Source organism: Cervus canadensis, chromosome 4 (assembly GCF_019320065.1).
Source record: "Cervus canadensis isolate Bull #8, Minnesota chromosome 4, ASM1932006v1, whole genome shotgun sequence".
Classification (NCBI taxonomy): Eukaryota; Metazoa; Chordata; class Mammalia; order Artiodactyla; family Cervidae; genus Cervus; species Cervus canadensis.
In genome coordinates this window covers 16,507,250-16,529,818 of record NC_057389.1, presented here as the reverse complement: position 1 = coordinate 16,529,818, position 22,569 = coordinate 16,507,250, and the positions used below count along the sequence as shown (strand labels likewise).

Below are 22,569 nucleotides of genomic sequence, written 5' to 3'. Positions count from 1 at the left end.
AGGAATTCAGGGAAGGTAGTGAACAGTTAAGTGTGAAAGGATAACATTTAGTTTTGAAAATAGCTTTGGATTTGAGAAGTCTCTGGCTATAGTTTGGAGAATATTAGGAATGGGAATCAACATATACAGGAGGAAACAGAGGTATAGTCAGGAAACAGTCAGGAAAGAGACGAAGCACTAAGGCAAGGGTGGCACTATGGATAGCAGATATTAGGAGCTAAAATGAACTAGACTTAGTAATGAATTTGATCTCGTAGGAGAAAAAGAGGGAAATGTTCAGGATGCCTCCTGGTCTCTGGCTTATACAACCATGTGTGTGCATGCATTCTAACCATGCATCAGTCGTGTCCGACACCTATCCATGGGATTCTTCAGGCAAGAATACCGGAGTTGGCTGCCATGAGGCCCTCCATGGGGGATCTTCCTGACCCAGGAATCAAACCCATGTCTCATGTCTCCTGGATCAGCAGGTGGGTTCTTTACCACTAGGGCCACCTGGGAAGCCTCTATACAACCATGTGCAGGTACAATGAATCAAAATGGAAATAAAATAAAAGAGGATCAGTTGGGAGGGGAGTTTCCTAAGTTCAAATATGGTCATACTGAGCTTGAGGTCTGTGTTCACTAGGTATAAATCTGAAGAAGACATTCATGTATGAGTCACACACATGAATTAGTAGGTCTGCAGTCCTAGGAGAGATTAAAACTAGAGATACGGATTTGGGGGCAATTAAAAGTACATGAAACCACAGGCATGTGTGACTTCACCTAGAAAAGGTTCTATGATAGAATGTTAAAGATGCTCAATATTTTAATGGTGAGGCCATTAAACCTGCAAAGGAGACAGAGAAATTTTATTGCCTATCTTTTTCCTCTAACACCTAGCACATGCCTTACTTGGAAAAAAATTTTAAAATGCATTTATTGAAAGGATGAAATGAATACAACCTGGTAAATTGCACAAACGGAAAGACTCACATAGCATATAGTATAACGAAGCTAAAGGTAGCTTAATATTTAGGCAGGAGAAAAAAAGGATATAAATCCAAAACAGGATTGCACTGAGTAAAACCATAATGAAAACAAAAGCATAGTAGAAAGAAATATCTACAGCTCAGAATGGACTGGCCATGAATCAAAACATCATGTTGTCATCGTAACAGAAAATGAGCAGTGTAAAATGAATGGACTGTTTGCTCACACTGATTATATGCTACTTGGATTCAGTGTATGGTTATGACCTACTTAGCTAAGGAAGACCTGAAAAGTATTTGGAAATATTTAAAGAACCACAAGATGATGAAAGTTGGGAAAATAAATAAAAAACATTATACTGCAACAATAGTATAATTGACTAAGATAATGTTTTTTCTTGAACATTTATATGAAAGCACAATATGCTGTCGTAGTACCAATCCTGAGGCTAATATATTCCCCACATGCCTTAGTTTAATCTAGGATGAAACTGATTGCCCTTTCTAAATCAACTCACATTGCTAGTCTACTACTGCTAGGGATAATGAATACAGTACATTTTACTTATTGCCTTGAAAATACACATACTTTCCCTAAAGTAAACTCTTCTAAACTATTCAAGAGTTCTAGAAGAACATGAACAATTCTATTTTTACCAATTTATATACTTCATAGGCTTTCTCTAGAAATCCTATAGACAAATTAATGGTGCATACAGCTATTTATGCATCTGTAACTCTTGTTGTAAGTCTCAGTCTTATGTCCTTCTTGCTCTGCATCCTCCTTCTCACTTACTTTTAACTCATTATCTTAATATACTTAACATTGTTAAAAGTCAACTTAAATCTTTCTGAAACAATGCACAGCTGTAAATAAATAAGCAAATAGGTGATTAAATTCCTAAGATGCATCATAATTATTTTGTCTCAGCCTCACCCTTTCAAAAAAAAAAATCACAATCTATTTTCAGTTCTTCATTATTTAACCCATATGTATTTCCCTGAACAGTTCATTTTAGTTGCTAAGGTGAGGGATGGAGTTTAGAGCCTAATTTGAGGGATGAAAACACAGAAACAGCTGATACATGTGAGGAAATGGAAAGGTGAAATTTTTAAGGTCACAAGATGGTGGTCTAGGAATGTCTACTGCAATGCTTGGCAGATGCAAATCAGTAAGTTGAGCTATTTTAAAATTACTTTTGTTGCTATCCTGGGTTCCTCTGACTGTACCACTGCTCTGAACATGTTGGGTCATAAATCATGTGGATCAGGTCTTCCTAAGCAGATTATATAGGAAGGTCAGAGAGAATAACTGTCAGGACGCCAGGGTAGAGGGGCTCATCCTGTACTTGTGTGGGGAATTCAAAAAGGCAAAAGGGAGAACCAAAGGCGTTTCAGGAGAGAAAACTAGATAGAAAAAGACCAAAAACTAAGAACAGGCAATAAGTAAAAGTAAAACCTGTAGATTAACCATGTCTTAAAGACAAGAGAAGAGACTGAGAACTGGAGCAGAAAAGAGTGTTGGGTCCTCCAGGAAACAAGCCAGGCGGTGTGGAGGAGGCAGAGGCGGGGGCGGAGGCTCTTCTTGAGCAGCAGAATGGTATTTTTGTTGTTGTTGTCAGTCACTCAGTCGTGTCCGACTCTTTGTGACCCCATGGACTGTAGCCCGCCAGGCTCCTCTGTCTGTGGGATTCTCCAGGCAAGAATACTGGAGTGGGTTGCCATTTCCTTCTCCGAGAATGGTATTTAATATAAAACATATCAAATAATAGTAAAAATAGTCCATAGTAATAATGGACCAAGGTTGTTGTGATGTGTTGGAGAGAAAGACTGACTGGATCTAAAAGAACTATGGGGATGAATCAACTGAGGATGATAAAACTCTAGGAACACGCAACAGAGAGCTCAATGGACTGCAGCCATGAAATTAAAAGATGCTTGCTCTTTGGAAGGAAAGTTATGGAACCTAGATAGTGTATTAAAAAGCAGAGATATCACTTTGCTGACAAAGATCCATATAATCAAGGCTATGGCTTTTCCATTAGTCATGTATGGATGTGAGAAGGCTGAGTGCCAAAGAATTGATGCTTTTGAACTGTGGTGACAGAGAAGACTCTTGAGAGTCGTTTAGAAAGCAAGGAGATCAAACCAGTCAATCCTAAAGGAAATCAGTCCTGAATACTCATTTGAAGAACTGATGCTGAAGCTGAAGCTCCAATACTCTGGCCATCTGATGGGAAGAGCCGATTCATTGGAAAAGACCCTGATCCTGGGAAAGATGGAGGGCAAGAGGAGAAGGGGGCAACAAAGGATGAGATGGCTGAATGGCATCACTGACTCAAGGGACATGAGTTTGAGCAAACTCTGGGAGAGGTGAAGGACAGGGATGCCTGGCATGCTCCTAAGAGAAAGGACACCATGCTGAGAGAACAAGGGAAGAGTGAAAAGAAGGATCCACTGAGGATATCATGCTGGATTTCCAGTAATACAGTGGCTAGCTCAAGAAATATGGACAGCCAGACACAGGATGCTGAAGTAAAGAAGTGCCCAGAGCTAGAAATCCTCTGTACAGAGGCTCTAGGGTAATACATGTTGACCAAAGAACTCCAAAAAATGAGGTTTCTCTTTCCTTTAAAAATTTATTTTTACCTTAATAAAATTAAGCTCCTTTCGTTATAGGCAATTTGGAAAATGCACAGATAAAAATGAAAATCGATCACAATCCTATCATACAAAGATAAAGTAAAAGTTCTCTAATGTAGAGTTTATACACCCTTTCAATATTTTTCTATACATCCTATTTTCATGCTATGTGTAGAGTAGTATGGCATAGTTTGTGTGTGTGGGTGCAAAGTCACTTCAGTCATGTCTGACTCTTTGTGACCCTATGGAGTGTAAGCCCCCTGGGCGCCTCTATCCATGGGAATCTCTAGGCAAGAACACTGGAGTGGGCTGCCATGCCCTCCCCCAGGGGATCTTCCCCACCCAGGGATGGAACCCATGTTTCTTGTGTCTCCTGCATTGGCAGGTGGGTTCTTCACCACTAGCGCTACCTGGGAAGCCGGTATGTTCATCACTTCTCAATTGTGTCCCATCTTCCAATAACTGTTCATTCCTTGGGAAACAGGGGTTCTCATAACCTGTAAGTTTGGGGAATTTTACACTAGATCCCTCCTTCAGGTAAACACTATATAGGTAAGTATATCAGAGCTCCTGCAAGTCGAACCATAAAAAGATACTTTACACAATGAATAACTGACAATCTTAGGTTTTTCTTAAATGCCTGTTGACATCACCCTCCCTTTGAACAGTGGAGGGGCAGTTGTCTGGCGCTTGGGCTTTAAGAGCAGACAAGCCTAGTTTCAGAGTCTGCCTCCCAGATTTGCTCTCTTCAGAAAGTTGTTACCTGCACATCACTTTACTCTCCATGAAAGCAGACTTCACAGACTGGGTGTGAGGCTTGAAAGAGATAATGTACATGAAGGACTGGGCATGTCAGTTTCAGAGTTATCACTCCAAAGTCTGGGTTGGCTTTGATTACTACATCATTACTAAGCTGCAGTTTTCCCATAACTATAAATCGCAATGATTTGCCATTTAATATTTTTCAAAATCAACCTTTTTAATGACTCCACAGTCATCTATCACATGGCTAATTCATAAGTGAGTTGTCTAACTGCACACTGTGAAACATTCATTTCCATTTTTTCCTTTCACAAATAATACATTGATGAATATCCTTGCATATGAAACTTTCTCAACAGCTCTGATTAATTCCTTCTGATTGATTCCTAGAAATAGAATTGCTGGATAAAGGGCCATAATATTTTTAAGGTTTTTGATACAGTTTATTATATTGCCCTCCAGAAAACTTATATCCGTTGCATTTCCACTGTGAGCTGTGTAGTTACCACCATGTTCTAATCTTTTTGTGAAGATAATAGTAAAGATAGCTTGCTATAATCAAGCAGAAATAAAGAGAAGTCTTGTTACATGAAGAGGCATTTGAAAGATAGACCCATTTACCCTCTGACACCCCAGGCTCTAGACGGCCGAACAGAACAAACCTGGAGGTGGAATTCTTACAGAGCTATGCTTAAAGAAGTAACTCCAATGGTTACAGGTTAAGATAAAAGCAGGTAATAAAAATAGATTAAAGCAAATGTGATAATAACACGAGAACAAGTATGTTTAGAAGTTTGAGAACTCATCACAATGACACATGCTGTTTGCTTAAGTCACACTGTAAAAGATCCAGTTCCTTCAGGTGTTTGCAGTAACGTATATCAAAGTCAGTTATTTAATTCTCAAAGACATAAGAGTATATTTTCATGCCAGCTGCAGTGTATGGAGATGACAGAGTATTAAAGGCTTTCATCATAAGGAATTGATGGGATCAGTCATAAGGAATTGTTCAGGGATGTTGAAAATGTTTTATATGTAAGTGAAATAACAATACTTTGAGGTCCTTGAAGGTAGGAGGATAAATATCTCATTAATCTCAGATTCCCCATTACGTACATGGGGACAGGCGCACGACAGGTAAGCAGTTACGTTTACTGTGTCTATAGAGACTTGTGAAAGAGGTTTTCCTGCCCTCTTTTTCCAGGTGGGATTCGTGTTCCTCAAGAGAGAAATACAGTCAGTCCATTTACATGGTGAGATCACTAATAGTGTATTTCCAAGGTGAATCAAGAATGTGCAAGAATTAACAATATCTCCTTCAGTTCTACATGATATATTTATTCACAGATACCAAGGAAAGGGACTTTCCAATGATATATTCAGCAAAGACTCAAACTGACATTACACGTAATGCCACAAAATGTCATCAGATTACTCTGGAAGTACATTTCATGCTTTAAATGCTTTTTCTTATGTTTAAATGCCGTTAATTAAATAATAAAAGTGAAAGACCCTATTCATAATTTTAAAAGTTACTCCTCTCTCAACTTTTACCTCAGGCTCTGAGTGAGTTACATGAATTATCCAAGATTATTGCTTTTTTTTTTTTCTTTTTTTTGACAATTAGTTGGAGAACTGTCACATCCCCAGTCATAGATCAAGAATGAATTTTTAAATGGATAGACAATTAGCTAAAATAAAAACTAAATTCCAAAAAATTCACATTTCTCTATCACTTTAGTAAAGCTATGTTAGGAGCATGATTGTGAGGCCTATATCTTGGATTCTTGGGCTCAAAAAAGAAATACACTCTTTACTTACCTGTGTAGTGTCAAAAAGTTTTAAGTTCTTTTTGTAAGTTTTTTAGGTTCTTTTACCTCCATGAATAAGAGTTTCTATTAAACTTCAAAGGAATCAAAGAATCATAGATGGTATAGGTTTTAGAGGCTCTCACCTGAGTAAAGAAGGGTAGAAATGTGTTATGCAAGAAAGCCAATGTAATGGTTGCTTGAAAACTGGCTTCAAGGAATCTGAAGAAGAATCGCCCAGGCCATGCTGAAAAGTCCTAGAGAAATAAAAATCATTATTTCAGAATATACAGGAAACATTAACTATTAAGACCATCAAAACCCATTTTTTTCTTAGTATTTAAAGTTACTGATTTTATACAAAACAGTATTGTGCTAGAATGAACAAATGTACCCACTCGGTATTTATAATTTAACAGATGATTCAGAGGCCTCTGTGAAACAACCTTTACACTTGGGAAGATATGATGATGCCATTATCATTTAATTTTTAAAAAAAATTCACATTATGAAATTTATAAAAAATGTATCAAAATGGTAAAATGAATATCACTCATTTCTCCCTCCCTCAACTGGAACCTAATAAATGTCAATATTTTGTTATTTTTGCTTCAATACTGTAAAAATGATTAGCATAAGGGTATTTCTTTTTACTCTTTAAAATGATTTATAAATATTAAACAATTAATGATAATTTATAATTAACTCTGTATGCTCCTAAGGGCTTACAGAAGGCAAATAAAGAAGAATTGAACTGTAAAACACAGGACGGTGATTTCAAAATCAGAACAATTTGGCCAGAATAACTGGTCTACAGCTACCTTTGGAGAAGTAACTATAACATTTTTCTAGGCTGGCCCAAATTCAACAATAAATCTTGAGGTAATAAGAAAGGATTTGTTACATAAAATCTTTAGTAGATAGCTTGGATAATAAAATATTTATAATAACAGAAAACTATATTTGCCTGCCTACATAGAGTGAAGAGTTACAACTGGGAGTATTTGAGAAATGGAATTGTTTGAAGTGGTACTGTCTCTCTTCATCTAGAGTACAAGAGCAATAGCATTTTTCAAATAATATGTAGAAAGGAATTCCACTTTGAAAACCCACCCCTGTCTTTGCATCCTACTTCCTACTTCTTTTTTTTTTTTTTTCAGTATATGTGCTGCCGAAGTGAGCACTACTTCCTACCTCTCATATCCTCACATTCCCAAACTTGATCTGTCTCTCCACTGTTGGTCTTGCCAAGTAGAACACCTTCTAATTAAAGATACTTTGACATTTTTTTAGACTTTTAATAGATCATCTCCCCTTTGAAAGCCTTTTTTTTTTTCTCACTAAATTTCAGATAGAACAAAATTCCTTAAGTAGGCTTCAAAATGAGGCTGTCCTATTTCCATTCCATACTTTCCACCGTGAACCAGAGAAACAGGCACAGCCTAGGTCAGGACACCAAGACATGCTTTTCTCAAGAGTCTGGACTATGTATTAGCGATGAGGAATCACGGTTATGGCATAGGAGTTTTATCAGTTTTACATCTTAGAAAAATCACGTGTGCACTAGTGAGGAGAGTTGATGGTAGAAGATTAGGGCTAAAGGAAGGGAGATAATAAAGATGATATTTCAGTAAGCCAGGCAGAAGAAAAGTCCTAAACCAAAGTAAGAAGCAGAGGAGATAATGTGTATGGGACGAATATAAAAATAAATGAAACTAATAAAATTAACAATATTCATCCCCTAATGACATGGGGTTGGAGGCGGCATAAGGCAGAAGACAGAAGGAGAAATCTGGATGACTCGCTCTCCCCTTATTGGCTTTGCTTCCTGTTAGGACTTCACCACCTGTCCTTTTACATTCACTTTTTGCTGCCTGCTCCATACCCAAGGGGAGGGTCATAGGAGATCACAGATGAGCCTGCCGGAGTATGTGCAGGAGTTCTGGAGCCAGACATCCTGGGCTGGAATCTTGGGTGGGCTCTTTATTAGATGCGAAATGTTGTTTGGCAAGTGTGATGATTGAGATGACGCATACAAAGCATAAGGGCTCAGCACACGTCAAGTAATACCAGTATGATAACAACTGTAGCAAATACTTCTCGAGAAGGTCTACAACCTCAGAACTGACATGGAATACTAAGTGATCTAAATGATTGTCTAGGTACAGTTGTATCCTCAACATTAGGAAAAATAGTGGAGGATCTAATAATAATAAAATGGTTATTTGGTGCCAAAATTCTTAGACTACAAACCACTGGCAATGCAATACTTCCGAGAACATTTCTGCCAGTCCCTAAACTCTTTTCCTCCACTGACAATTGCACTGGTAATAGTAAGGTTATTTGGCAATAATAAATGTTATGGCAGATGTTTATGGTCTCAGAGGAGGTGGGATCTGTATGAGCATTTAATTCCACAGCAAGATCCCAAATTAGTTTCATTATTCTGGAGAGTATAACAGGGTTAAAATTGGCCCACAAGCCTCCATGGGAAAATGAAATGATGATCTAGCTATTAGATAACCTCTAATGATGTCTTGGTGTACAGTTAAAATAGAAGATGCTCTAAATAATTCATAGTGGAGAGTAAAATACAACCGTATGAGCAACAGAATTATATTCTTCACAAGACATTAAAGAATCTTGATATTGCAAATGTGGATACTCCTTTAAAAACAGGTAATTTTCTGCAGGTTGCAGTAGAATACATTTTCTCAGCTTTCCAAATTAGCGGCCTCTTAAAGGGAAAAAAGATAAATTTGGGGAAATGCCTTGCCTTGCCTCCAACGTCACACCCCTTCTCTATCATTAACATCATACTGGCTCTGGGTTGATCACACTATACCAGATTCTGTCTCTTTGGTTTCCTCATCTACACACGTTGCCTTCCTTCAATTTCTCATTAACAACACTGATTGACTCCTTAGGCTTATGTAGCCAGTTGCTGCTAGAATAAAATAAATCCAATGTATATCAAAATTGGGGTAAACTGATACGCTAAAAAGAGTTAGCTGGGTTTTATGCTTCTCTTGTGCCACCCTGCTTTTGACTGCCCTCCCAGGAGGCTGAGTCTCATGATATGATGCTACTGAAATAAATCTCCAGGATGGAATTGAGGAAGTCCAAGGATGCAAGTTCCACAGGGGCAGAGGGTTTCAGGTCAAATGTCTGGTATCATCGGTAGCTACCACTGGAGGTACTCAATAAGTAAAAATAACAAGAGAAGACCACATTTCAGAAGAAGGCGAATTAGCTTGAGACTGAACTATTGCGATAACACTGGAATACCTGAGATAACTGAGGATACATGAGTCCTTCTGATGCCCCTAAAACCATTGTTGACTAACCATGAATATATGAGTAAATGAGTGAAAGTCACTTAGTCATGTCTGACTCTTTGCAATCCCATGGAATTCTCCAGGCCAGAATACTGGAGGGGTAGCCTTTCCCTTCTCCAGGGGATCTTCCCAACCCAGGAATTGAAACCAGGTCTACTGCATTGCCAGAGAAGGCAATGGCAACCCACTCCAGTACTCTTGCCTGGAAAATCCCATGGACGGAGGAGCCTGGTAGGCTGCAGTCCATGGGGTTGCTAGGGGTTGGACATGACTGAGCGACTTCACTTTCACTCTTCACTTTAATGCACTGGAGAAGGAAATGGCAACCCACTCCAGTGTTCTTGCCTGGAGAATCCCAGGGATGGGGGAGCCTGGTGGGCTGCCGTCTCTGGGGTTGCACAGAGTCAGACACGACTGAAGCGACTTAGCAGCAGCAGCAGCTACTGCATTGCAGGCAGATTCTTTACCAGCTGAGCCACAAGGGAAGCCCATGTAGAGATAACCAAATTCAATCTACTTCACCATTTAAACATAGTTCAAAGTCACTGCTTTTTCTTTAAGCAGGGCTACTAGCTCCTTGTCATTAAGTGAAAGAAATCAAAGTAAGATACTTGGAGTACAATAAGGCTTCCAACATTTCTCCTGCCCCTGGCTTGTGTTTCTCAAGATAGAAAATACCTCTCTGAGATTTGAAAATGATGACCTGAAGTTAGAAAATGACTGCTCTAATGTTTGGTCTAAAAAAAGTGTTAGTTGCTCAGTTGTGTCTGACTCTTTGAGACCCGATGGACTGTAGCCCACCAGGCTCCTCTGTCCATGGACTCCAGACAGGAATATCAGAATGGGTAGCTATTCCCTCTTCCAGGGGATCATCCCAACTCAGGGATTGAACCCAGGTCTCCTGCATTGCAGGCAGATTCTTTACCATCTGAGCCACCAAGGAAGCCCCAAGAATACTGGAGTGGGCTGCTATTCCCTTCTCCAGGGGATCTTCCTAAATAGTAAATACTGGGTTTTTTTGTTTTTTAAAGGAGTGAATAAACAGAAGATATTGTCAGACTTTGCTTAGTGAAAAGGAGGGTGAATTTCTGGGCCCATCTGTGAAGTCAGTCTTGGGTGGTACAGAGTGAAGGGGTAGATTGAGAACAGGACATATGGTGAAGAATCAGAACAAGACTTGATCCTAGAGTACCAGGCAGGAACCAGCTACTTAGAGATTCAGGGTACTGGCCTTCCTCAAAAGCAATGACTTGCTGTTTACCAGTGTTTTACTGTTTTAAGACCACCCATAAAGCGATTTGAGTTTAGTTTTTTTTTTTTTTTTAAACAGATATTTCCCTTAAAAATAATGTTTAGATGGAAGAGTACAAGGGGAGCCATTTAATCTAAACAAAATGGCTCAGAGAATGAATTCTGTTTACTGGATCCTTTTGCATTCTGCCAGACTCTTTTTTAAAAACACATTTTACATATTTTTGTTTCTATTTCCATCTAGTCCACATTCATTTTTAACAACTTTATTGAGATATATAATTCACATACCACAATATTTGCTCATTTTAAGTACACAACTAAATGATTTCTACTATATTCACAGTTATGCAACTTTCACCACTATCTAATTTTATATCATTTTCTTATTAGGTTCAAAAGAAACCCATTCTCCCCTCCTCTCCTGCCCCTGACAATCACTAATCTACTTTTTGTCTCTATGATAGTCACTCTGTCATGCCCAACTCTTTGTGACCCCATGGACTATACAGTCTATGGAATTCTCTAGACCAGAATACTGGAGTGGGTAGCCTTTCCCTTCTCCAGGGAATCTTCCCAACCCGGGGACTGAACCCAGGTCTCCCACATTGCAGGCAGATTCTTTACCAACTGAGCCACCAGGGAAGCCCAACTTTCTGTCTCTATAGATTTGCTTATTCTGGAAGTTTCTAATAAGTTGATTCACAGTATATGTACTCTGTGTGTATGGCTTGTTTCACTTAGCATGCAGGTTTTGAGGTTCATCCCTGTTGTAGCATCTGTCAGTATTCCATTTCTTTTTAGTGGCTGAATAATATTCTACTGTATGGATATGCCACATACTGTTTATCTATTTACCAGTTGAGGGACACTTGGGTTCTTTCCACTCTGTCCTACTATGAAAAATGCTGCTATGAACTCTTGTGTGCAAATCTTTGCATGGGCATATGTTTGCATTTCTTTTGTGTCCATACCTAAGAGTAAAGTTACTGTGTCATTTGACCATGATGCTCAACACTGTCCATGAGCATCCCCTAAGCTTACCACTTTGAGGAACACCTGTTTCCAGTGCAAAAGACATTCTTGAGGTATGAAAGAAAAAGTTTTAGTCCAACATGTTCTGTTTCATTAGGGACAGTGAAGTAATTTCAAATAACTGAAGAAATAAACAAGCTAACCTTCAAACACCTAGCACCAGTTTGAAACCAAACTATAGAACAAGCACTGAAATACCTTGGAATTTAGTGACTCAAAAGTCATGTGACAAGTGAGCCCCAAAGATAGGTCTGCTGATCCCTGGCCCAGGGATCAACATTCTGGCCTATTTCTGATGACCCAGCCTTTGCCTGGCATGTTGGTAAACTTGCACTGAAATCCATTCTCCCATGTTATCAGATGAGGTAACATTGGAGACAATCAACCTTCAAAAAGTTTCCACTTTTAATTTTTATAGGATGAATCAAAACATTTGGAAATATATATAATGTTCAATTTCAACACTAAAAATTTTATCAGACTTTCCTATAATACTTGAGGGTGAATATTTCAACTTGCTCCCTGATGTGACAGCTGTGTTTAATCCTGGTGCTTAATCATAGGGCCTAAGGAGGCAACAGTATTTAATGAATTGAAACTAAACTGTATTTACCTAAAATTCTAAAAATTAACTTTCATTTGCTAGATAGAAACTAAAACTAACATTCTGTGCAAGTAAATGTAGTACATGAAACCACTATTTGCGTATGTTGTGTGAATGTGCATTGAGTACATGTCTGAAATGCAGCCTGACTGCCTTTATGAAAGAAGATAAGCATAACCACAGCGATAAGCATTTTGGAAAATATACAGTGAATATTTTATGTTTCAGCAGGTCTCTTTCCCTGGAGGACAAACCTAAAGTACTCCTTTTACAACATTCTAACAGAAATCTACAAAGGAGAGTTAAAAAAGGACACACGTTTTTGCAAACACATTTCATTCTTTCTGAAAAGATTTAAAAATCATATTTCTGCCCTGGGATTTAGTAGTCCTATGCTAAGCTCAGAGACGAGAATACATTCAGTTTATCTGTCAGAACTACTTGGAATAAAAGCAGTCACCTTCAAAAAAGCCATATCACATAGAGTGACAAATGTCAGGCATAGTTTATAAAAATTCAATGCTATCAACATCTGATTGCTACTTTTAACCAATTCCTCAAAGCATACAGCCTAATTTTTAAATGTGAGATAGATATACAATTTTTTTCTCGAAATGCTAATATGACAACTTCATATCCTGGCTGTGAAAAGAAGCTAAATAAATCAATATAGTTCTTGCAACACACACATTTTTTTTTTCCTATTAGGTGTGGAACATGTTGCCCTGTAGATTTCCTTTGTCAATAGAAAGCAAAATATATTTTAAAAATTAGATTTATACTCTAGGAAAGCAATCATAAATTTTATAACAACATGAATGGATAAAATCTGTGAAAATTTTTATGATCTGAGAAATAATAAAAAATGAAAGTATATATAGACTTTTATTCATGCTTTAAAGGAAAACCACCATCTATGTTTTATATTAAAAAAAAAAACAGAGGCAGTGCTTGGTATAAAATGTTCTGCAATTCTGGTTGAAATTAGCAATTTAAATTTGTTGAATGAGGTTACAGTGCAATATCTAATGCACAAATCACAGAGATCTGAGTACTTGCAGAGTTGTTTAAAAATGTATCAAAAGGCCACAGGTTAACAATAATGAATGTATGTTACATTATTATCATTATTAAAATATGCAACCTTTGATAATAATTTATTTGCTTTACAAATGCATTGGGGGGTTAAAATTTTTCTATTCATCTGTGACAGACCGTGAAATTCAATATTGCTCACCATGACCAATCCATGAAATTTGTCAACTTTGTTCCTGATTTTCACAGGGCCTTCCCCTTAGATGAAATGACCCATTGAACTAAGAGCATAGTAATTTTTTCATCTATGGTAAATCAGTTTAGTTTACTAGGATTTATTATGGGCTTCAGAACTTGAGTTTTTTGTGATTATGCACCATTATGCATATAATCCCAAATTTATGGCAATTAATCTCATTATTTCTTTCCCTTTCTGAAAGAATTCTCCATTTCTAAAATTAGATCTCAACTGAAAGGTTTCCAGAAGAAGCAATCTGTAAACAATGGGTCTGCTGAAAGTCAGAGTGGGTGAAAATTACAGGGAAATTTTGAAAAAACTTGTTAATTACTTTTAGAATTTCTAACACAAAATTTACCAAAAATCAAGATTTATATATTGCCTTTACCAGGATGGTACAGAAACAAATACTTTGTCAAATTTATCTTAAGAAATAGAAGTCTGTATAATTTTTACTATCCAAGAAACTAAGAATATGCAATATTTAATCTTTTAAGATAAACTGACTATTTTGGAGGAGGGTTTAAACAAAAGTATATTAATGTTTCATTATAAGATTTACTCTAACTTCTTTTATCATATTACAAATTTGAATGAAATTAACCAGAAAAGCAGTTCAAATTTTTTAATTTCCCTGAATCTTACTTGTTTAGCTAAGTAAATATTTCAACAGTTAAAAAATAATTACTTACTCCTATTTCCACTTGCCATTACTAGCTCAGTCACTAAAGTCCAACACTTTAGTGTTGCAAAATGCAACACTATGCAAAATGCAAATCTATGGCAGAGTAAGTAGAAACACTATATCTCTTCTAGACTAGAGAGCATTTTATAATCACTTAAAAAATCTTTTTTATTAGAGAAAGTCATTTATATCAAATTAAAAGGTATTTTTAAGAGGAGCATAAAGCCATTGGGATATGATTTATTTTTTCATAGACAAATCAATCCATGAATAAAATTTGAGAATTTAAACAACTCAAATAATGATGCTCAAAACATTCCTGCTTGTATTAGAGCCTTATCAACTGAATAGGCTCAATCAATACAGAAATACCACATTATTAGGATCAAATAACTTCAAGAATGAAGAAACCCCAGTTGGTTAGAGTTAGTTTTGTAAAATGGTTCAACTCACAATATCAAAACTGCGCTTCAATAAATTTCTACTTGCTCCTTCACACAATTCAGTAAGCAGCATGAAATCACATTATTTTATATATCATAGTAGCTAAAAAGAAAATACATTTGATACTTACTGGTGTAATTCTGTTAATGGTGAAGTCAGAATAACTAATGTTATGAAGAGATTATTACAGTGGGTATGAATTTTAAAAATTTTATCATCTTCATATGCATGAGGATTCAAAAGCTTCTGTACAGACGTGCAAACTGACCATAACATGTTCTCAGTGCAAATTAAAATTGTTGTGACATCAAGTCTGTTGGAAAGAAAAAGAAGAAAATCATGTTAAAATTGTTTTCTCTGCTTGGTATGCATACTATCATTTATATCTATTATATTAAACATATGTAAGAATAGAAATATTTGCCTAGGTGTCAGAGATTCAGAGATCAAAAACAGACAAAGCATCAAAGAAAGCTTTTGAGTTTCCAAGTGTTAGCTGACCCATAATACCATGCATTGGGCTTCCCTGATGGCTTAGCAGGTAAAGAAATTGCCTTCAATGCAGGAGACAGGAGATGTGAGTTCCATCCCTGGGTCAGGAAGATACCCTGGAGGAGGAAATGGCAATCCACTCTAGTATTCTTGTTTGGAAAATCCCACGGATGGAGAAGTCTGATGAGCTACAGTCCAAAGGGTTGCAAAGAGTCGGACACTACTGAGCACAACAACATTCATTATCTTTAGAGATGGTGAAGTCTATAGCAGTGAAGTGTTGCAGAAGTGCTTTTTTTAAAAAAAGGAAAAAGAGTCTGTTTTGTATTATCAAGATCCTCTTCAAGAATCTCAAGAGACTTACTTTGAAATTAAATTCAGCAAAAGAAAATCAGGTTAAAAGAAAGTTCTCTATTATCCACATACATATGATAGGTAAAAATTTGATAGCAGAATGATCTTCTCATCCAAGTACAAGGTATCAAAAGAAAGGTGTAAGATTGAGCAATGCTCCCAGCATGTGGGAGGTGAAAAAAAAATGGAACCAGAAGCACAAATGAAAAAGCTTATAGTTTCAGAACTTTGCAATATTAAATAAATTTGTCACAAATATTTGCCACAAATTTAATACTTGTTCTCCTTACATATATATGCAAATAATATTCATTTATATTAGTATCAATCAATTAATATAAATTAAAATATTAATATCAAATAAATATTTTCCTTGCATATATATATATATATACATATATATGTATATATATATATATGCAAGGAGTTCAAACCAGTCAATCCTAAAGGAAATCAACCTTGAATATTCATTGGAAGGACTGATACTGAAGATTAATCTCTGATACTTTGGCCACCTGATGTGAAGAGCTGAATCACTGGGGAAAAACCCTGATGCTGGGAAAGATTGAAGGCAGGAGAAGGGGACGACAGAGGATGAGATGGTTGGATGGCATCATCGACTCAATGGACATAAGCTTGAGCAAGCTCTGGAAGACGGTGATGGACAGGGAAGCCTGGCGTGCTGCAGTCCATGGGGTCGCAAAATGTCGGACATGACTGAGTGACTGAACAGTATATATATAGCATGGTTTTTGTTATATGACAGTTGGAAGCTAGAATTCCAAGAGCATCCAGAATCACCCTTAGGAAGGTTTAATTGTAGTTTGCATCCACTCACTCTAGTTGCTAATTAAAGAACTGCAAATTCAAGATATATATATATACACACACACACACACACACAGACACAAACAAACACATGCCTGTGAAATCTGATTTCTACAAAATGGATATTTTAGAATTAATCATTCAAATAAAAATATATAACTTATAAAAACTAGGAAAGATAAGTCTAGCTTTGCATGACATTTTTATGTACCCAGAAAATAGAAGCCAAAAGTCTCTATAGTACAGTTAATTAATTAAATATACTACCTATTTCACGAGCTAATAGTAAATCTGATTTCATAAGTTATCTCAAAATGACTTGTCACCTCACAGTCAAGTGATGTAACCTACATAAGGAACAGAATGAAGGCATCCTTTGCTTTCAAAAGGAATTTTCTATCCTTCAGAATTCATTGTGTTTTTTTTTTTTTTTAAATGCTTGGTCAGTAATTTGAAACAGCTTGTTCAAAAATACCATATTTATGAAACACTGTAGCAAGACCTAAATGCCCTCACAGGCAGCATGCTTGATCAGAAAATAATTCCTACTGAAGAAAATAATAAAGCCTCTGATGTTTTTAGGCTCTTCCTAACATATCTGAAAAAAAAAAAATTTATACCTAAAAGGGAGGTCTCAATTACAGAATGTCAGAATGTTTATAGAAACAAAAGCCTTCATTTTGTATAGACCATTGCTGGCATGTACGCACATCTCTGTAATATTCATCGCCTAGACAACCCATAGAATTGGCCTGTTCAGTTCCGTTCAGTCGGTCAGTTGTGTCTGACTCTTTGTGACCCCATGGACTTGCAGCATGCCAGGCCTCCCTGTCCATCACCAACTCCCATGCTCAAACTCATGCCCATCGAGTCGGTGATGCCATCCATCCATCTCATCCTCTGTCCTCCCCTTCTCTTCCCGCCTTCAGTCTTTCCCAGCATCAGGGTCTTTTCCAATGACTCTGCTCTTCGCATCAGGTGGCCCAAGTATTGGAGTTTCAGCTTCAACATCAGTCCTTCCAATGACTATTCAGGACTGATTTCCTTTAGGACTGATTTCTTTTAGAATTAGCCTATAATTCAGTATTTAAGACTTCATGACTGCTGCTCCTCATTTTCTGTGATTTCACATTTTGTTGAACTATTTTTTAGTAATACATAATAAAAAGAAAAGGAAAAGAGGAAAGAAGTAATTAGAATATATTGAGAAAAATGATTAGATAAAAGAGTTTCCCTAATGAAGATGAACTACAATATTTAAAAGCATTAAAAAAAAAAAAAAAACCCGAAAGTAAAATTCCCTGGTTAGCTGGAATCTCAAAGTCAAATTACTTCATCACAGCACTGCAGCTTTCCTCTCCATTTCAGGACTTTAATTTTCTTTCTTTATCTTATTTACTAACCTTTGGATATCTATGTCCTAGATTGTAATACAACTTGACTCACTTTTTAGAAAAAAAAGTGGGTTTTACATACAATTTTAAGGAGAAAAAAGAACAAAGCTATTTTGATTCAAGTCCCACATTTGCACTTAAGTATCTCAGGAGAATTAAATATGATTTCTTTTCAGATGTTAGAAACATGTTAAATATACAAGGAGTTACATCATGAGACTCAGAAGCACATTCTGCTTTATACACCTGACAAACATTTTCTTGAAAAGTAACGGTTTTCACGACTTCAATTACCTTATCTGTAGGGTTCTCTTATAACTGGGATGGGCCCGGGCATATCTGGAGGCCAGGAGACCCAAAGACTTCTCCAGCACTTCTGCTAGTATCTCCTGGGCTAATTTCGGGGGCAGGATGGTCCAGAGGTCGTGATGAAGCGCCCAGAAGAAATAATGCCACATCTGGAGCGAGAAGGAGCATCTTTCCCCCTGGCAAAACCACCACACATTAAACAAGAGGATCGCATCTCACCAATGTCAGGTTGCTTCCTATGAATTTAATTAGTTCAGGCTGAAAGGAAATAGCTGGAGAGTTTGACACACTAGATGACCAAGAAAGATTTTTGACAAGATGTAAAACATTCTTATTGACAAAGAAACATACGTTTTATTTCAATTACGAGACCAGATATTCTAGTGCAAATCCAGACCACAAGCAAAAGCAAACCTAGGGTAGCCTTGATTTACCTACTCCTGGTCCGGAGTTTAAAATTTACCTTAAAATGATCATCTTTGTAGCTGCTAAACAAAGTCAGCAAGACTTAGTCTAAGATAGTAGGCTGATTCTTCTAAAATTAAAGGGTAATCATTTAAATTAAGTATGTATATTCTCCTGGGATTATTAACATCATTGAGATCATCTTTAAAATGGTTTAGATTTCACATTACAATGAAATGACAGGAGCAAACATAAACTTGCATACTGCATACATATCAACGTGCATGAAAACAAAGTGGGGGTCACCAAAGGTGATTATATTAGGCTATTTAATCTGTGGAGTTTCAACAACAGTACTAGAAACACATCCTAAAATCGTCTGATGTTGCAAGATTTTGCAAAGCCTAGGCAGATGGTATCATCATTTCTTAGTATTTTTACAGTACTTTACACTTCCAAAGGGCCAGGTTCTCATTCCTTTCCACCTCTCGACAGACCTCTTTCCTGTGTCAAATTTTCCCTGACCACAGAGTGAGACCCAACAGCAGCCAAAGCCAAGGGGAAATAAGCAGAAATGAGAAGGTCACCACAAGTGAATTACAATCAATAATTAGTTAACAGGCTCTCAGGGAGGTGTGCTAGGAGTTTCCTCATTTTCTTCAGACCAGATTAAAAGAATACTTGAAATAGATTATTTGAAGTTTGAAGAATGTGCTCTTCCAAAACTATCCTGATTACGTTACTATATCAAAAGTTAAATGAGAAAAACTTCTCATTTTATCTCTTAAGTAATCCTCTTTGACTTAAAATTTCTATTTCGCACACTACTTATAGTTCTCAAACAAACATCATTTTAAACAATTATAATGTTCTCCTTAGTTCTCTTAGTTCTCAGAAAACTAAGATCATGGCATCTGGTCCCATCACTTCATGGCAAATAGATGGGGAAACAGTGGAAACAGTGAGAGACTTGATTTTTTGGGCTCCAAAATCACTGCAGATGGTGCCTGCAGCCATGAAATTAAAAGACACTTGCTCCTTGGAAGAAAAGTTATGACCAATCTAGACAGCATATTAAAAAGCAGAGACATTACTTTACCAACAAAGGTCCATCTAGTCCAAGCTATGGTTTTTCCAGTAGTCATATATGGATATGAGGGTTGGACTATAAAGAAAGCTGAGCGCCAAAGAATTGATGCTTTTGAACTGTAGTGTTAGAGAAGACTCTTAAGAGTCCGTTGGACTGTAAGGAGATCCAACCAGTCCATCCTAAAGGAAATCAGTCCTGAATATTCATTGGAAGCACTGATGCTGAAACTGAAACGCCAATATTTTGGCCACCTGAAGCGAAGAACTGACTCATTTGAGAAGACCCTGATGCTGGGAAAGAATGAAGGCGGGAGGAGAAGGGGACGACAGAGGATGAGATGGTTGGATGGCATCACCAACTCGATGGACATGAGTTTGAGTAAACTCCGGGAGTTGGTGATGACAGGGAGGCCTAGTGTGCTGCAGTCCATGGGGTTGCAAAGATTGGGACACGACTAACTGAACTGAACTGAACTAAAGTTCTCCTATACCTAAATTTGATAGTTTCTTATGTATATATTCCTTACATATTATTCTCCTGGTAATTTTTTTGATTACTAAATTCTTTTGTAGTCACTGTAATCATAATAATCTATAGTTATTATCTATTGACCTTCAAATGGAGTTTATAAATGAGCAGAATTATTCTTGTTGGGTGGGAAACTTGGATATCAAAATGTCAAAAAGTCAAGTTCAAACTGGTGGGAACTTTGGCCACTTTTGATTTTCTGACTAAATGTACGTCAAAACTGTTTAAAAAGAAATTTAATGCAGAAGTTGCAAATCACAGTTTCTTATATTTTCTTTGTTGTGTGTTCTGTGATAAAGAATACTTTACAAAATTTCCTCAGGTAAGAAAGGAATTTTAATACTTTATTTTCTTTATTATTTTCTGTGTTATATGTTAAGTAGAGCAAAACCAACCCAGCTGATATCATGGCTGGTCTGAATGATCTATACTTCCTCCATGTCAGTAGGCGGGTGCCCATAATAACATGGCCAACATGATTTCTCATATTTTTCAAAATATAAAAAAACTAGTCTCCTGAATAGCCACCTTTGAGCAATAAATGAGAAAATAAAAATAACTTTAGGCACACCTATTTCTTCCCCTCAAAGTGAAAGATACTTATTTTTAAGACTTTTAAAAATATGAACTTCATGTTCACTTAAAAACATTCGAAACTGGTCATCTGTCTCGCAATTTTCTTCAAAATGTGTACAGCTTCTATGTATGAAAGGGCCTTCATTAAATTAAATGTGATTCATTTATTTTTCTGACCTGTTTCCCTATTTGTTGTCATTTCAAAAGTATCCTGCTAGTAAACATCTGTTATTTTTGTAGACCCGCTATAATACAAACAGATGTGAACTTTTATTTAGATTATATATCAGGAAACAAGCAGCTGAGCTTTATTATATAAGCCACTCAATATTATCTTTGAACAGACAATTCTTTATTCTCTGACTATTAGAAAACACAACTTGCTAAAATTGAGCAGATGTCAAGTATACGAAAAGCTGGATTTTAAACATGTAATTTGAACACCCACTGTGCCATCTGACCAGCCCCTCATCAGAGTGATACTGAAGTCTTTGGCCCTCTCAACCTGACAGATCAGAAAATGGAAATGATGTATCTAGGGCTCACTTGTTATCACAATACATGAGCAAATATTGTTCCACATCTTATCAATTCTCTCACTATTTCTTTACTACACTCTGCACATGGTGATAGGATCCCCCGAGATCTCTATCTTACCCTCCACCTCCAGTCGGGCAGATTTCATCGCCTTGCCCCTTCAAACATTCCTACCAGTCCTGTTTCACAAATCAGCTGGAATAATGGGGAGAGGAGGAGAGAGGGGTGTAGTAAACGGGATAAAATCATGTCAGGTACTCTACTTATCAAAACCACTTAAAATCTGTGTTGTTTTTAGAAGGTTCTTATTTTTGGTAAACAGAAAAGCAGTATCACTATTTTTTTCTGAGCATAAATAACCATCGCTAACTCTGCAATTAAATTGTAACTACTGACCATGTAAGTATATGGAAGCTACAGTACCATGTAATCACAGGCTAGCTATCTCGTTATTTCTGTCTTGGAAGCTAAAGCCTTGTCATAAGATCCAAGAGCTGCATGTTATGTGGTAATTTGTTGGGTTTTTTTTTCTTTTAAATACTTGGTAACTTCAATAACAGGTTCTCAGTGCATCTACTTATTATTTACACTATACGACTCTTCCAGCTCCCAATTTGCATGAAAGGAAACATAATATCCCTGTGTTGGACGGATAGTGAGAGGATACCTGCTCTTCAATGGAAACATCATATAAAATTGCTCATCAGCACACTGACACGTTGAAATAGTTTGAAACATGAGATGGATTCATTTTCAACCTCTCTGTTTACCTCAAGGCAAATAAGGGAGCTGGGACGCGGCCAGGAGAGGGGAGACCAATACTTTTATTCTTATCTCAGGCTACCAGCTGCACCATACCACTTTCTCGTTTTCATTCTGCTCGCTGCTGTTTGAAGTGCGTCGGGTTTGGAAAACCCTATATAGATGCTTTTGCAGAAAGAAAAGGTATCTGGGAAGGGGCTCTAAAGGAGAGATGAAATGGTCTTAGAAAACGTGGAAAGCCCTTTTAAAAAGCTTCTAAGCTGCTCCTCTCTGTTGTGACAACATTTATTATGATAATAACCCCCGCATAAATGGAGCCATGGTGTCAGCAAGGTGACAGGAGTGAGTTCACTGGACAAAACTCCACTCGGTTTCTCTCAATACTCCACAGTTAGCAGGACAATCAAGAAACAAAATCACAAGCTTCAATATGGAGGAAGGCATACATTGGAAAAACTACAGAAGGTGGGCTTCACT

General features: G+C 37.0%; 1 protein-coding gene across 2 annotated transcripts in view; it reads right to left on the bottom strand.

Moving 5' to 3' along the window:
• KIAA0825 (KIAA0825 ortholog) overlaps window positions 1–22,569 on the bottom strand; it is a 436,774-nt gene that overhangs the window by 278,685 nt on the left and 135,520 nt on the right. For both annotated transcript variants that reach the window (XM_043464654.1, XM_043464655.1), the window contains exons 11-13: window positions 18,180–18,370; window positions 14,948–15,130; window positions 6,334–6,444 (exon numbers count right to left, since the gene is read on the bottom strand). In XM_043464654.1, coding sequence (XP_043320589.1) covers window positions 6,334–6,444; window positions 14,948–15,130; window positions 18,180–18,370 — 485 coding nt within the window. The remainder of the gene's footprint in view (window positions 1–6,333; window positions 6,445–14,947; window positions 15,131–18,179; window positions 18,371–22,569) is intronic.